The 14,301-nt window shown below is 44.5% G+C and overlaps 1 protein-coding gene across 1 annotated transcript in view; it reads right to left on the reverse strand.

Moving 5' to 3' along the window:
* Nucleotides 1–9,018: 9,018 nt before the first annotated feature.
* Nucleotides 9,019–14,301, reverse strand: part of LOC110503130 (protein TANC2) — a 173,565-nt gene continuing 168,282 nt past the window's right edge. Inside the window, exons 24-25 of the mRNA XM_090217504.1 lie at nucleotides 13,886–13,986; nucleotides 9,019–13,637 (exon numbers count right to left, since the gene is read on the reverse strand). Coding sequence (XP_090073630.1) covers nucleotides 11,270–13,637; nucleotides 13,886–13,986 — 2,469 coding nt within the window. The 3' untranslated portion in view covers nucleotides 9,019–11,269. The remainder of the gene's footprint in view (nucleotides 13,638–13,885; nucleotides 13,987–14,301) is intronic.

Raw genomic sequence — 14,301 nt, forward strand, 5'->3', positions numbered from 1 at the left:
ATATACTGTACTCCATACCATCCACTGCCATCTTGCCTATGCCGTTCGGCCATCACTCGTTCATATATATTTATGTACATATTCTTATTAATTCCTTTACACTTGTGTGTATAAGGTAGTTGTTGTGAAATTGTTAGGTTAGATTACTTGTTAGATATTACTGCCTGGTTGGAACTAGAAGCACAAGCATTTCGCTACACTCGCATTAACATCTGCCATGTGTATGTGACAAATAAAATGAGATTTGATTTGACTTGGTGTACAGGGAGAACACTGTAAGAACGGCCCATGTTCTGAATTCTGTCGCTGTACATTTCAAAAGTGCTAAACAACTAGTTATATTGACTAATGTTATGTCCGTCCTAGCTCGCACTTTAATGGCTTAATCAAAATTACGGATGGCCTCTTATCCGCTTGTCGTCCCCTTATGCCATAGTTTGTACATCTCAATTTTCATTAGAAACCACATTTGTTTCAGCAAGTCAGCCATATCAGAAATGTTTTAATTTAAAGGCAGTAAATAAGGCTGAAGGAACTGTTTTGCTGCCAGACAAGGCTCCGCTGATAACCAGGTATAGCAGTGGTAAGATGTTGGGACTGCTGTTGGGACAGCTTTATGCAGGCCCAAACAGTTTTTGTCACCGTTTGTCACCATTATAGTGCAATTAATGTATTGTTTAGTGTTGTGTTGTGTTGTGTTGTGGCTTTGCTGGCATGCATTCCACTTTTCTTTTTTATTCCCCTACCAAGATTTAAATGCTAAAATCGCCACTGGTTGATTACCACTTACATTGGGGACACAAAAGCTGCCTTCGTTCTCGTGTCCCCCTTGACTTACACTATAAATACAAAAGTATGTGGACACCCCTTCCAATTAGTGGATTCGGCTATTTCAGCCACACCTGGTATGATGCTGACAGGTGTATAAAATTGAGCACACAGTCATGCGATCTCTATACACAGACATTGTCAGTAAAATGGTCTTACTGAATAGCTCTGTGACTTTCAATTTGACAATGTCATAGGATGCCACCTTTCCAACAAGTCAATAAGTCTAATTTATGCCCTGCTAGAGCTCCCCCAGTCAACTGTAAGTGCTGTTGTGAAATGGAAACATCTGGGAGCAACAACGGCTCAGCCATGAAGTGGTAGGCCACACAAGCTCACAGAACTGGACAAACTAAATGTCATCTGCCCTCAGTTGCAACACTCACTACCGAGTTCCAAACTGCCTTTGGAAGCAACGTGAACACAAGAACTGTTAGATCGGGAGATTCATGAAATGGGTTTCCAAGGCCGAGCAGCTGCACACAAGCCTAAGATCACCATGTGCAATGGCAAGTGTTGGCTGGAGTGGAGGAAATGTCGCTGCCATTGGACTCTGAAGCAGTGGAAACGCGTTCTCTGGAGTGATGAATCACGATTCACAATTTGGCAGTCCGACGGATGAATCTGTGTTTGGCGGATGCCAGGACAATGCTACCTGCCCCAATACATAGTGACAACTGGAACGTTTGGTGGAGGAGGAATCTGTGCTTCCAACTTTCTGGCAACAGTTTGGGGAAGGCCATTTCCTGTATGACGATGCGTGCACAAAGCGACGTCCAAACAGAAATGGTTTGTCGAGATTGGTGTGGAAGAACTTGACTTGCCTGCACAGAGCCCTGATCTCAACCCCATCGAACACCTTTGGGGTGATTTCAAAACAAATCCAATTGTATTTGTCACATGAGCCGAATGCAAAAGGTGTAGACCTTCCAGTGAAATGCTTCCTTACAAGCCCTTAACCATCTATGCAGTTTTAAGAAAAATAAGTGTTAAGTAAAAAACAGATAAGTAAAAAAGATAAGATAAGTAAATGCAGTCCCTGGGCAGGTTATTAAAAACAATTACAATAACAATACAGACAATCATTGAGCAGTGAGTACATGCATAGCAACATAGGATAAGCAAGACATCGCATGCAGACAGAGCAACATAGCACAAAAAAGCAACAAGACATAATCCATAAAAGCAACAAAGTGTTTCCACACCTCACAAGCTACAGACAGCATGGAAAGCGGCAATACACAACTAGAGATTATGTTCACAAATCTGAATGGCTTTTTGCCATGTCTTCATGTTTTTTGTGAAAGTGTGTTAGGTGGTGCAGTTATGTGTGTCTGATGACAGTATATTCCAAACATGGGAAGCTCTCACAGAGAAAGCAGATTGACTAAAGGTGCTTTCCCTTAAGGGAACTGTCACCTCTCATGGCAGACCTTGTGGATCTGCTGCCATATGTTTGGGTTTTCTGTTTAACAAAATAACTTAGTGGAGGGGGAGCCAGGCCATTTAGGATCTTGAAAACAAGACATGTGTCAGTGTATTGCACAAGATTTTTCCAACTCAGGAGCTCATACTTTCTGAGGATGTAACAGTGATGCAACTGGGTCCTGGACTTTCTGACGGGCCACCCCCAGGTGGCGAGGGTAGGAAACAGCATCTCCACCCTGCTGATCCGCAACACTGGGGCTCCACAAGGGTGCGTTCTCAGCCCTCTCCTGTACTCCCTGTTCACCCATGACTGCGTGGCCAGGCACGACTCCAACACCATCATTGAGTTTGCTGATGACACAACAGTGGTAGGCCTGATCACCAACAACGATGAGACGGCCACGCTGATCCACAACACGGGGGCTCCTCAGGGGTGCGTGTTTAGTCCCCTCCTGTACTCCCTGTTCACTCATGACTGCACGGCCAGGCACGACTCCAACACCATCATAGAGTTTGCTGATGACACAACAGTGGTAGGCCTGATCACCGACCATGATGAGACAGCCTACAGGGAGGAGGTCAGAGACCTGGCCGTGTGGTGCAAGGACAACAACCTCTCCCTCCCTTAATGAATTGACAAAAACAGAAGAATCTGCAGCACCTGGTCTCACCCTACACAACACTGAAATCAAGTGTCTGCTGTACGCAGATGACCTGGTGCTACTGTCTCCCACTAAGGAGGGGTTACAGCAGCATTTAGATCATCTGCACAGGTTCTGTCAGACCTGGGCTCTGACAGTTAACCTCTAAAAAAATGTATATAATGATATTCCAAAAAAGGTCCGGAAATCAGGATGACAAATATAAATTCTATTTGGACACAGTTCTATTAGAACACACCAAAAACTACACATATCTAGGACTAAATATCAGAAACGCAGGTAGCTTTCCATGGCTGTAAATGAGCTGAGAGACAAAGCAAGAAGAGAATTCTATGCCATTAAAAGGAACATTAAAATGGAAATTCCAATTAGAATCTGGCTCAAAATATTCCAATCAGTTATAGAACCAATTTCTTTATATGGCAGCGAAGTATGGGGTCCGCTCTCTAATAAGGAATTTGCCAAATGGGACAAACATCTAATCAAAATACTGCATGCAGAGTTTTGCAAGACTGCATTGCAAGTGCGAAGAAAAACTATAAACAATGCATGTAGTGCAGAATTGGGCCAATACCATCTCCTTATTGGAATAGAAAAAAAAGAGCATTCAAATTTTACAACCATCTAAAAACAAGCGACCTCAGAACATTCCATCACACAGCTCTACAATGTCAAGAGATGAAACAAGAGAAGAGTCCCCTCAGCCAGCTGGTTCTAAGGCTCATTTCACCAACCCAAACCAACCCCATAGAGCCTCAAGACATCACTCAGAAAATCCGGCCCAACCAAATCATCACAAAGCAAAAAGAAAGGCATTGGAAAGGCACAACAAAAATCTAAGTAAACTATTTGGCTCTAAATAGACATTGTGGAAAACTGTCTGACCAGTGGTGGAGGAAGTACCCAATTGTCCAAAAAATTACTCAAGTAATTGAAAGTCACCCAGTAAAATACTGAATGAATAAAAGTCTAAAAGTATTTGGTTTGAAATATACTTAAGTATTAGAAGCAAATGTAATTGCTCACTTAAGTATTAAAATACATTTCAAATTCCCTATATTAAGCAAACCAGACGGCACAATTTTCTTGTTTTTTATTTAAGGATAGCCAGGGGCACAATCCAACACTCAGACATAATTTATAAACAAAGCATTTGTGTTTAGTGAGTCCTCCAGATCAGAGGCAGTAGGGATGACCAGGGGATGTTCTCTTGATAAATGCATGAATTTGACCATTTTCCTGTCCTGCTAGCCATTCAAAATGTAATGTGTACTTGTGGGTGTCAGGGAAAATGTATGGACTAAAAAGTACATTATCTTCTTTAGGAATGTAGTCAAGTAAAAGTAAAACATGTGTCAAACATATAAATAGTAAAGTAAAGTACCGATCCCCCTAAATTGTTTTTACTTGAGTACTTTACACCACTGTGTAGATCGAATTGTATTTAATAGAATTTCTAACATTTTCCATTTCCAAGGTCCATTACATTGGCTTAGAAGTGGTGCTCCCATTCAGAGTGGATTTGGATAGACACAGCCCCCTTTTCCTCCCTCACACAGGACTGTGGTGCTATCCTGGGCTGGCCCAGTACTGGAAGCCAGGTGGGTATACTCTCCCCTGGGCTTTACATGCCCTGTGTCTGGCCCTCCTCACTCTACCATGTCCATCAACTGCCTCTACCAATTCAGCCACAGCCCCTCTTCTACTTCCTCTTCCTCTTATTGCAAAAATCACTGAAGCTGGAGACTCTTTCCTCCCTCACTAGCTTTAAGCACCAGCTATCTGAGCAGCTCACAGATCACTGCACCTGTACATAGCCATCTGTAAATACCCCATCCAACTACCTCATCCCCATACTGTATTTATTTATCTTGCTCCTTTGCACCCCTGTATCTCTACTTGCACATTCATCTTCTGCACATCTACCATTCTAGTGTTAATTGGTATATTGTAATTACTTCGCCACCATTGCCTATTTATTGCCTTACCTCCCTTTTCTTACCTCATTTGCACACACTGTATATAGATTTTCTTCAACTCTATTATTGACTGTATGTTTTGTTTATTCCATGTGTAACTCTGTGTTGTTGTATGTGTTGAACTGCTTTGCTTTATTCTTGGCCAGGTCGCAGTTGTAAATGAGAACTTGTTCTCAACTTGCCTACCTGGCTAAATAAAAAATAAAAAATATCAAGTTGCCCATGGTGCCCCAGGCGGTCATGGTGCCTCAGGCGGTCATAGTGCCCCAGGTGGTCATGGTCTTTGTACACCTCCTCACACACACACAAAGAAAAAGGACTAAAACGACATATTCCTCTGACGACCAAGTCTGGACACAGAGAAAACATTTATTTTCATACACACTCATGTATAATTGATGGCAGTATTTGGGTGTTGAATTCTAAATACATTGTCAGAAACATTATAAGTGCTGAATGGCAATTTTTCTGCTGATGATTGAAGAGTGTATCGTTCCTGTTTACATGAAATGTAATCGTGTTTCTTAAGTTTGCATGTTATAGGCCAAATGTTTTCTTTATCTCTTAACGTATACTGTGTCTATTTCCAGCTATGTAAACAGCAGTGTAACTATCTCCCTCCCAAACATGTATGCAATATCTCACTTTCTTTAGTTACAATGCTGCCTTGCGAAATTGAGTGATTGACAAATGATATGTTATTATGGCTTCCTCTCTTATTTCTCATTTTTTTCTGTCAGATATATTTTTTAATTAGTTATACTATTTTGATTTTGATTACTGCAGTTGGGTAGAGCTTGCAAGTTAAGTATTTCACTTTCATCTCAAGTAGTTTGCTGTACCCAGCTACAGACTAGTAGTTTATGCTTGCTTGGCAAGTTAAGGCTTGTAACACTAAATAAGAAATGCCCTGACAATAAAAATGTCAGGATACTGTATGCAGCTATTCATATCATTCACCTGAAAGACCAAAGCAAATAAATCACATGCAGGATGTTTTTCAGTTGGTAACCATTTATAAATATGCTATTCTTCAATACATAGGGTTGACTGTACAGATTACAATCAGTTATCATGAGATAAAAACACATTCTTTTAGTTTTTAATTAATATTTCATCACAGCGCTCTGCAAGCTCACATTTACAGACTAAAGAACTCTGCTCAGCAAGCAAATACATTTAAATAAAATTAAATTATAAAACTAGAACGCTTCAGAGTTTTGCATTTTGTCTGGTTGGAGGTCTGGTGGAAAGGATACAGCTTCATTACTTTATCCCAGATGTACTGTATATCCCACATGTATATCCCAGATGTATATCCCAGATGTATATCCCAGATGTATATCCCAGATGTATATCTCAGATGTATATCCCACATGTATATCCCACATGTATATCCCAGATGTACATCCCACATGTATATCCCAGATGTATATCCCAGATGTATATCCCACATGTATATCCCACATGTATATCCCAGATGTATATCCCACATGTATATCCCAGATGTATATCCCACATGTATATCCCAGATGTATATCCCACATGTCTATCCCAGATGTATTTCCCACATGTCTATCCCACATGTCTATCCCACATGTCTATCCCACATGTCTATCCCACATGTCTATCCCACATGTCTATCCCACATGTCTATCCCACATGTCTATCCCAGATGTATATCCCACCTGTCTATCCCACCTGTCTATCCCAGATGTATATCCCTGATGTCTATCCCAGACCAGATGTATATCCCAGATGTCTATCCCACCTGTCTATCCCAGATGTATATCCCAGATGTATATCCCACATGTTTATCCCAGACCAGATGTACATATATCCCACATGTCTATCCCACCTGTCTATCCCAGATGTATATCCCAGATGTCTATCCCACATGTCTATCCCAGACCAGATGTATATCCCAGATGTCTATCCCAGATGTACAGTACCAGTCAACATTTTGGACACACCTACTCATTCAAGGGTTTTTCTTTATTTGTACAGTTTTGTACATTGTAGAATAGTAGTGAAGACATCAAAACTATGGACATATGCACAGATGGAATCATGTAGTAACCAAAAAAGTGTTAAACAAATAAAAATATATTTTATATTTGAGATTCTTCAAAGCCACCCTTTGCCTTGATTACAGCTTTGCACACTCTTGGAATTCTCTCAACCAGCTTCATGCGGTAGTCACCTGGAATGCATTTCAAATGAATGTCAGTAAATCCGGAAAATGTCAAGAACTTTGAAAGTTTCTTAAAGTGCAGTTGCAAAAACCATCAAGCGCTATGATGAAACTGGCTCTCATGAGGACCACCACAGGAAAGGAACACCCAGAGTTAACTCTGCTGCAGAGGATAAGTTCATTAGAGTTACCAGCCTCAGAAATTGCAGCCCAAATAAAAGCTTTACAGAGCTCAAGTAACACACACATCTCAACATCTCAACTGTTCACAAGAGACTTCGTGAATCAGGCCTTCATGGTCGAATTACTGCGAAGAAACCACTACTACTAAAGGGCACTACTAAAGGGCACCAATAAGAAGAAAATACTTTCTTGGGCCAAGAAACACGAGCAATAGACATTAGATCGGTGGAAATATGTCCTTTGGTCGGATTCCCAAAGTTTTGGTTTTGGTTCCAACCGCCGTGTCTTTGTGAGACGCAGAGTAGGTGAACGGATGATCGCCGAAGGTATGGTTCCCATCATGAAGCATGGAGAAGGAGGTGTCATGGAGTGGTGGTGCTTTGCTGGTGACACTGTCAGTGATTTATTTAGAATTCAAGGCACACTTAACCAGCATGGCTACCACAGAATTCTGCAGCGATACACCGTCCCATCTAGTTTGCGCTTAGTGGGACTATCATTTTTTTCTTCAACAGGACAATGACCCAACACAACTCCAGGCTGTGTAAAGGCAATTTGATCAATAAGGAGAGTGATGGAGTGCTGCATCAGATGATCTGGCCTCCACAATCACCCAACCTCAACCCAGTTGAGATGGTTTGGGATGAGTTGGACCGCAAAGTGAAGGAAAAGCAGCCAATAAGTGCTCAGCATATGTGGGAACTCCTTCAAGACTGTAGGAAAATCATTCCAAGTGAAGCTGGTTGAGAGAACGTCAAGAGTGTGCAAAGCTGTCATCAAGGCAAAGGGTGGCTACTTTGAAGAATCTGAAAAAATATATATTTTTATTTTTTTGTTACTACATGATTCCATATGTGTTGTTTCATAGTTTTGATGTTCTCACTACTATCCTAAAATGTAGAAAATAGTAAAAAATAAAGAAAAACCCTTGAATGGGTAGGTGTGTCCATCACAGAACCCAGACCAGATGTATATCCCAGATGTCTATCACAGAACCCAGACCAGATGTATATCCCAGATGTCTATCACAGAACCCAGACCAGATGTATATCCCAGATGTCTATCACAGAACCCAGACCAGATGTATATCCCAGATGTCTATCACAGAACCCAGACCAGACGTATATCCCAGATGTCTATCACAGAACCCAGACCAGATGTATATCCCAGATGTATATCACAGAACCCAGACCAGATGTATATCCCAGATGTCTATCACAGAACCCAGACCAGATGTATATCCCAGATGTCTATCACAGAACCCAGACCAGACGTATATCCCAGATGTCTATCACAGAACCCAGACCAGATGTATATCCCAGATGTATATCCCAGATGTCTATCACAGAACCCAGACCAGATGTATATCCCAGATGTATATCCCAGATGTGTATCACAGAACCCAGACCAGATGTATATCCCAGATGTATATCCCAGATGTGTATCCCAGATGTCTATCACAGAACCCAGACCAGATGTATATCCCAGATGTATATCATAGAACCCAGACCAGATTCAGGACACTGTGTATACTGTATGTGTTTCTGTTTGAGATCAGGACAAATAATAAAACATGCATCTGAATATTTACAGCCAACTAATGTACATTTTACAGCCAACTAATGTACATTTTACAGCCAACTAATGTACATTTTACAGTCAACTAATGTACATCGAAAGTTGGAAAACAAGTCCTTTTAAAGTCCTTTTTGAAAGAATAGTACAATTCTTCACACATACAGTATGGTTTTAAAGTTGTCCAAATGAGCTATCTTGGGTAGGGAACCATTTGAATAATTTTATTCAGTCATTTGAATAGCAGACAAGATCAAAATGGAAGCTGTCCATGAAGCAGTGGCAACTGACTGAGCATTCAATCTGACTGAAGTACATTCACACACCCATTGTTTTTATACTCTCACCTGGCAAATATAAAAATATGTTAGTCATGAATACAACCTTTACATTTCTCTCTCCAGGACTTTCCTTTGACTCTAAAGTTAAGTGCTTTGTCACTGGATTGTCAGTCAATAGGTTCCACACACTGTGATTGAATTGAATAGTAGTTATAAGGAAACTGCGAAAGAGAAGCATTTTCACTCATGGGAAGGATAAAAAAAGAACACAAGCCACTTGCGTATGAGATCCGTATGTCTATGAATGGATCTGGGGTTGGCTTGAGGGGGATGGCCAGTATATGCAGCTGTTAAATTGTGCTATAAAGTCTATATATCTTCAGACATTTTAAAACATTGTTTGCACTTTATATTATCATTCATTACTTTGCTTTGTAGATCAGAGTTCCTACGACAATGAGTAATCAGTAATAATCCAGTATCATTGGTCAGAAGCCCCACCTGACCTCCATTTCTACAAAACCAATAAGATTCAATAATGAGAAAGTAACAAAAATACATAAAGTGCACCTTAAGTTAAGAACTTCACAGGCATTTAGTGCAGACATTTATGAATAATATAAACGTAATAAAAAGTTTAATTAAAATACCAAAAATATAACATGACAAAGCTAATATTTAGAAACTAGGAAAATATCCTTTGACATGTGAGTAATTCAAAGTTTCTAAATGTCCCACATTCCCTGTCCTAGTTGATTCTGAAACCATGTTGTTGCATCATGGACCACATTAAGCATGTATTGCCTTTGCTCCCACCTAATGGTCTTTATATTGCAGAAGAAGTGCCATTCATATGAAATGTATGATTTTTTTGTTTACCGCTGTTTAGTGTTCAGTCTAACCAAGATATACTGTTTTATCCACCTCCATCCTGTCCTTTCTAGCCCTTCAGTTGGCATCATCTGTAAGTAGTAACATTCCTGGTTGTTTTATTAACACTTACATATCATACGTTTGTGTTACTTTTACAGATATATTGTCACTAGCCTAAACCGGATTAGCCGTTCCTATTGAAATGAACGTAGCTAGCTGCTATTAACATGCTAGCTACATAGTATGTCCATGTTTTGGATGCTGTGACTTTTTGTGTTGCAGTTTTACACTTTTGATCCTTAAATCGACTAAAGATAGTTATTGGATGATTGAGTGTTTTGGACGAGTTTCAACTGGCTGTATAGCTGAAAAAGCGCTCGGTGGGAGCAAGGACTTATTAAGGGCAGCACAAGGACAGAAAGCTAAAAAACTATTAAAAACACAAAGAACACAAAGAAAATCATTCATGTTTTTATATGTATTTACATTATATAACTTAATAAATATAATAATTTCCCTATGCACACTCACATTGTAATTTCTGACCCATTTACAGTAGTGAACATATTAATATTGTATTACAGAGAGTCTAGCAACCTTGAATAAGAGCACAAGTCATATTTTAAAGATAGCAATATGGTAGATGGATAGAGAATCCACAGGTACAGTAAGGTAAGGGCCCTCAGTTTCACTCCCACTCCCTCCCCCTGGAAGTGTTAGGGACTCTGACCCTGTGTTTGATCAGGAATACCCCCAGTGTAGTATCTATGTACTGTATGACTAGACTACTACCCCCAGTGTGTGCCTATTGTAGACTGCTCACTGTGTGAATGGGTTCTGTTGTAGACTACTGTCTGTGTGAGTGGGGCATGTTGTAGATTGCTCTCTGTGTGAGTGCGGCTTGTTGTAGACTGCTCTCTGTGTGAGTGGGGCCTGTTGTAGACTGCTCTGTGTGTGAGTGGGGCCTGTTGTAGACTGCTCTCTGTGTGAGTGGGACCTGTTGTAGACTGCTCTCTGTATGAGTTCGGCCTGTTGTAGACTGCTCTCTGTATGAGTGCGGCCTGTTGTAGACTGCTCTCTATGTGAGCGGGGCCTGTTGTAGACTGCTCTCTGTGCGAGCTGGGCTGTAATCCGTCTATGTATCATGTGTTCTTCATCAATGTCAGACAAGGTCAGCAGCCTTAACTCAACACCCCCCTCCCTTCCTCCCTCCCCTCCCTTCCTCCCCTCCCACTCACACGCCCAGTCCTGCCGTGGACGGTACATTCACACATTCGACTCCACGAAAGGTCTCTTTGGTTTGATGGGGGACGTGGGGCCCTGCCTAGAGTCACGGGACATATCACGGGAGAGCTGTCGGTACATGTTGTCCTGGTAGGCCTGAGCTACGGGCAGAGTCCTGGCCACCTTCACGTCTGGATAGGTGGGCACCTGGCTCACCCTCTCCAGCATGTCCCCTCCTCCACCCCGGGAGGCGCCGTTGGCCAGCTTGCCCAGGGAGGACTGCTGCTGCTGGGGGTAGTAGTCCTCCTCCAGGAGTTGTCCGTTCTGGGCGTTGTTAGTCTTGTTGTAGTATGCGAAGTTCCCCAGCGAGGTGGGGGGGCTGTAGGACGAGCCCTGCTGGACCAGTTGGCTGGGCGATGTGGGGCTGATGCCAGAGTCCATGGAGGTCATAGCCCAGGGCCGCTGGGACGAGGGCTGCTGCAGGTATTGAGTCTGGTGAGTCCGTGCTGTCTTGTCTATGACGCCCATGAAGGGCGTGGTCCGTGAGCGGGTGCTCTCACCCTGGTACAACCCCCCACCGCCCCCCTGGGAGGGCGAGTTTGGGGAGAGGTCGTCGTTACAGGAACGCTCGTACCCCTCGTAGCCTTCGTAGCCCTCGTAAGCCACCTGCAGCGGGATCTCCATCCCCTGAATGGAGGAGGAAGGCCTGAAGCCTGGGGCTAGATTACAGCTAGAGCCCCCTGTGGGGATGTTGTTGCTGGAAGGAGAAAAGCGGAGGCCCACGCTCTGGGAGTGAATGAGGGGCCGGGGAGTGGAAATGTGCGGTTTGATCTCCGTGGTAGTGGCACTGACGGGCCGCCTCACCATGTGGCCGATCTCTGGTGATCCAAGCTGGCACTGGGGCATGACACTGTTTTGACGCTCCAGCTCGTGCTTGGTACCAGGGTAGTAGGCGGCTGACTGGCTGCGGCTAATCTGGGGGGTCTGGCTATAGCGGACAGCCCCCTGGAGCTGGCCCCCTTGTCCTCCCCCACTGCTGGCACGGTAGGCAGAGGAGGGGCGCTGGGGTAGCTCGTCCTTCATCAGGCCCTCTATGACCCCTCCTCGGCCACCGTGCTGACAGAGGGCCCCAGCTGAGAGGCTGGACTGGGGCATGGAGCGACCATCCAGGGAGGGCTGGTACATCAACCGGCTCTGGCTCTCCATCGGCACGTCCATGGAGGCCCCCTGGTAACGCATGGGGTGGCCCATCTGGCCGTATGTGTTGCTGGGCTGGTTGGTGCGAACAATCTGGGCCATGGAGGGCTGGAGGCGCAGGCCCTGGGCCTGGTGGTGCTGTTGAGCCTGGTGATGCAGGGAGTCCTGGTGGTGTTGGGAGGCCTGGTGGTGTAGTTGGGCCTGGTGGTGCTGTTGGGAGACCTGGTGGTTCAGTTGGGCTTGGTGGTGCTGGTGGGTCTGGAGGGTGTCGTGGTGCAGAGAGGCCTGGTGGTGCAGGGAGGCCTGGTGGTGCAGGGAGGCCTGGTGGTGCAGGGAAGGCTGTGAACTCTGCTGGAAGGACCTCTGGCTGCTCATCTTTGAAAGAGTAGGCTGCTCCTGCTGGTAGCGCACCGGAGACCCTGACTGGGACCTGTACAGACACACACTCTCTACCGGGGGACTGGCTCTGTACTGGCTCTGTACCCCACCCCGACGCAGAGGGGATAGCGGGGGGCTCTGGTATCCGTGGTCCATCCCTTGTCCCCCTCCTCCATTGGGCGGGGGGCTGAAGTGGTAGGTGGGCTGGTGCACCGGGGAGGTCTGAGGAGGGCTGTGTCGGTAGTGGGAGTTGTGATGCGTGGGGGAGAGAGAGGGGGGCGACGGCAGCTGGTAGTTCTGGATGCTGGGGGAGGACATGGAGGTTGGGCTGGGGTGGTCGTAGACGTAAGCCTGGCCCTTGGGGGAGCCCCGTGACAGGTAGCCCTGGTCCTGGTGGTAGGGGTGCTGGTGGATGGTCGGAGAAAGAGGGGGGCTCTGGATGATAGGCAAGCTGGAGGGGTTGGAGCAGAGTTCCCTCTCGAGGGCCAGACCCATAGAACCCATACTCCCCATAGACATGGCCTCCTGCTCCAGATAGTCCTCGTCCTCAAACAGATCCTGAACCGGCTCCATGTCCTCCAGCCGAGGCTCCGGGGGAGGGGGGAGCTCCAGGGGGAGTGGGAGGGAGGACAGGGACATCTCCTCCTCCTCCCCCTCGTCTGGCGGAGGCGAGGGGGGAGGAGATGGGGGAGGCTCCAGCTTCTGTGCGTCCTCCTCCTCCTGGGTGAGCTGTCGACACTCCTCCTCTACCCGCTGCAGGAGGCGCTGGATCTCAGGGTGGTTTGGGCTCTGCTTCATTGCTTCATTCAGGTCCTCCAAGGCCTCAGGGAACTGCCTGCAGAGACAGGCAGGAGTGGGAAAATGCAACAGGGTTGGAACTGAGGTAAGGTTTGTATTCTTACATTGAGTGTTTTTTAATAATTTTATTTCACTGCTGTGAAAATGTATAAACTAAGGAAAAAACTATTGGTTCCAAAAAAGGAGGAAAATCTTATGATGAGAGACTGAAAAATATGAGATCAGAGCAGAACATGTCAACTATTCTACAGTGGAAGGGAAGCAGGGATGTAAATAGAAGGTTACCTGCTACTACGCTTGGCGCGGGCTCTGGCATAGTACGCTTCGTATGATTTTGGTTTCAATTCAAGTGCCTTTGTAGCAAACTCCTCAGCCATCCCAAAGTCCTGAATGTAATAACAAGTGATCCATGAGTCAGATACTGAGGACAATAGAGGTACTATTCAGTACTGTTACATCCATGAGTCAGATACTGAGGACAATAGAGGTACTATCCAGTACTGTTACATCCATGAGTCAGATACTGAGGACAATAGAGGTACTATCCAGTACTGTTACATCCATGAGTCAGATACCGAGGACAATAGAGGTACTATCCAGTACTGTTACATCCATGAGTCAGATACTGAGGACAATATAGGTACTATCCAGTACTGTTACTATTAGTAACTACTATGTATTGCTCTGGAATGCATGTATTG

Source organism: Oncorhynchus mykiss, chromosome 23, assembly GCF_057628025.1.
Source record: "Oncorhynchus mykiss isolate SJ-2025 chromosome 23, ASM5762802v1, whole genome shotgun sequence".
Lineage (NCBI taxonomy): Eukaryota > Metazoa > Chordata > Actinopteri > Salmoniformes > Salmonidae > Oncorhynchus > Oncorhynchus mykiss.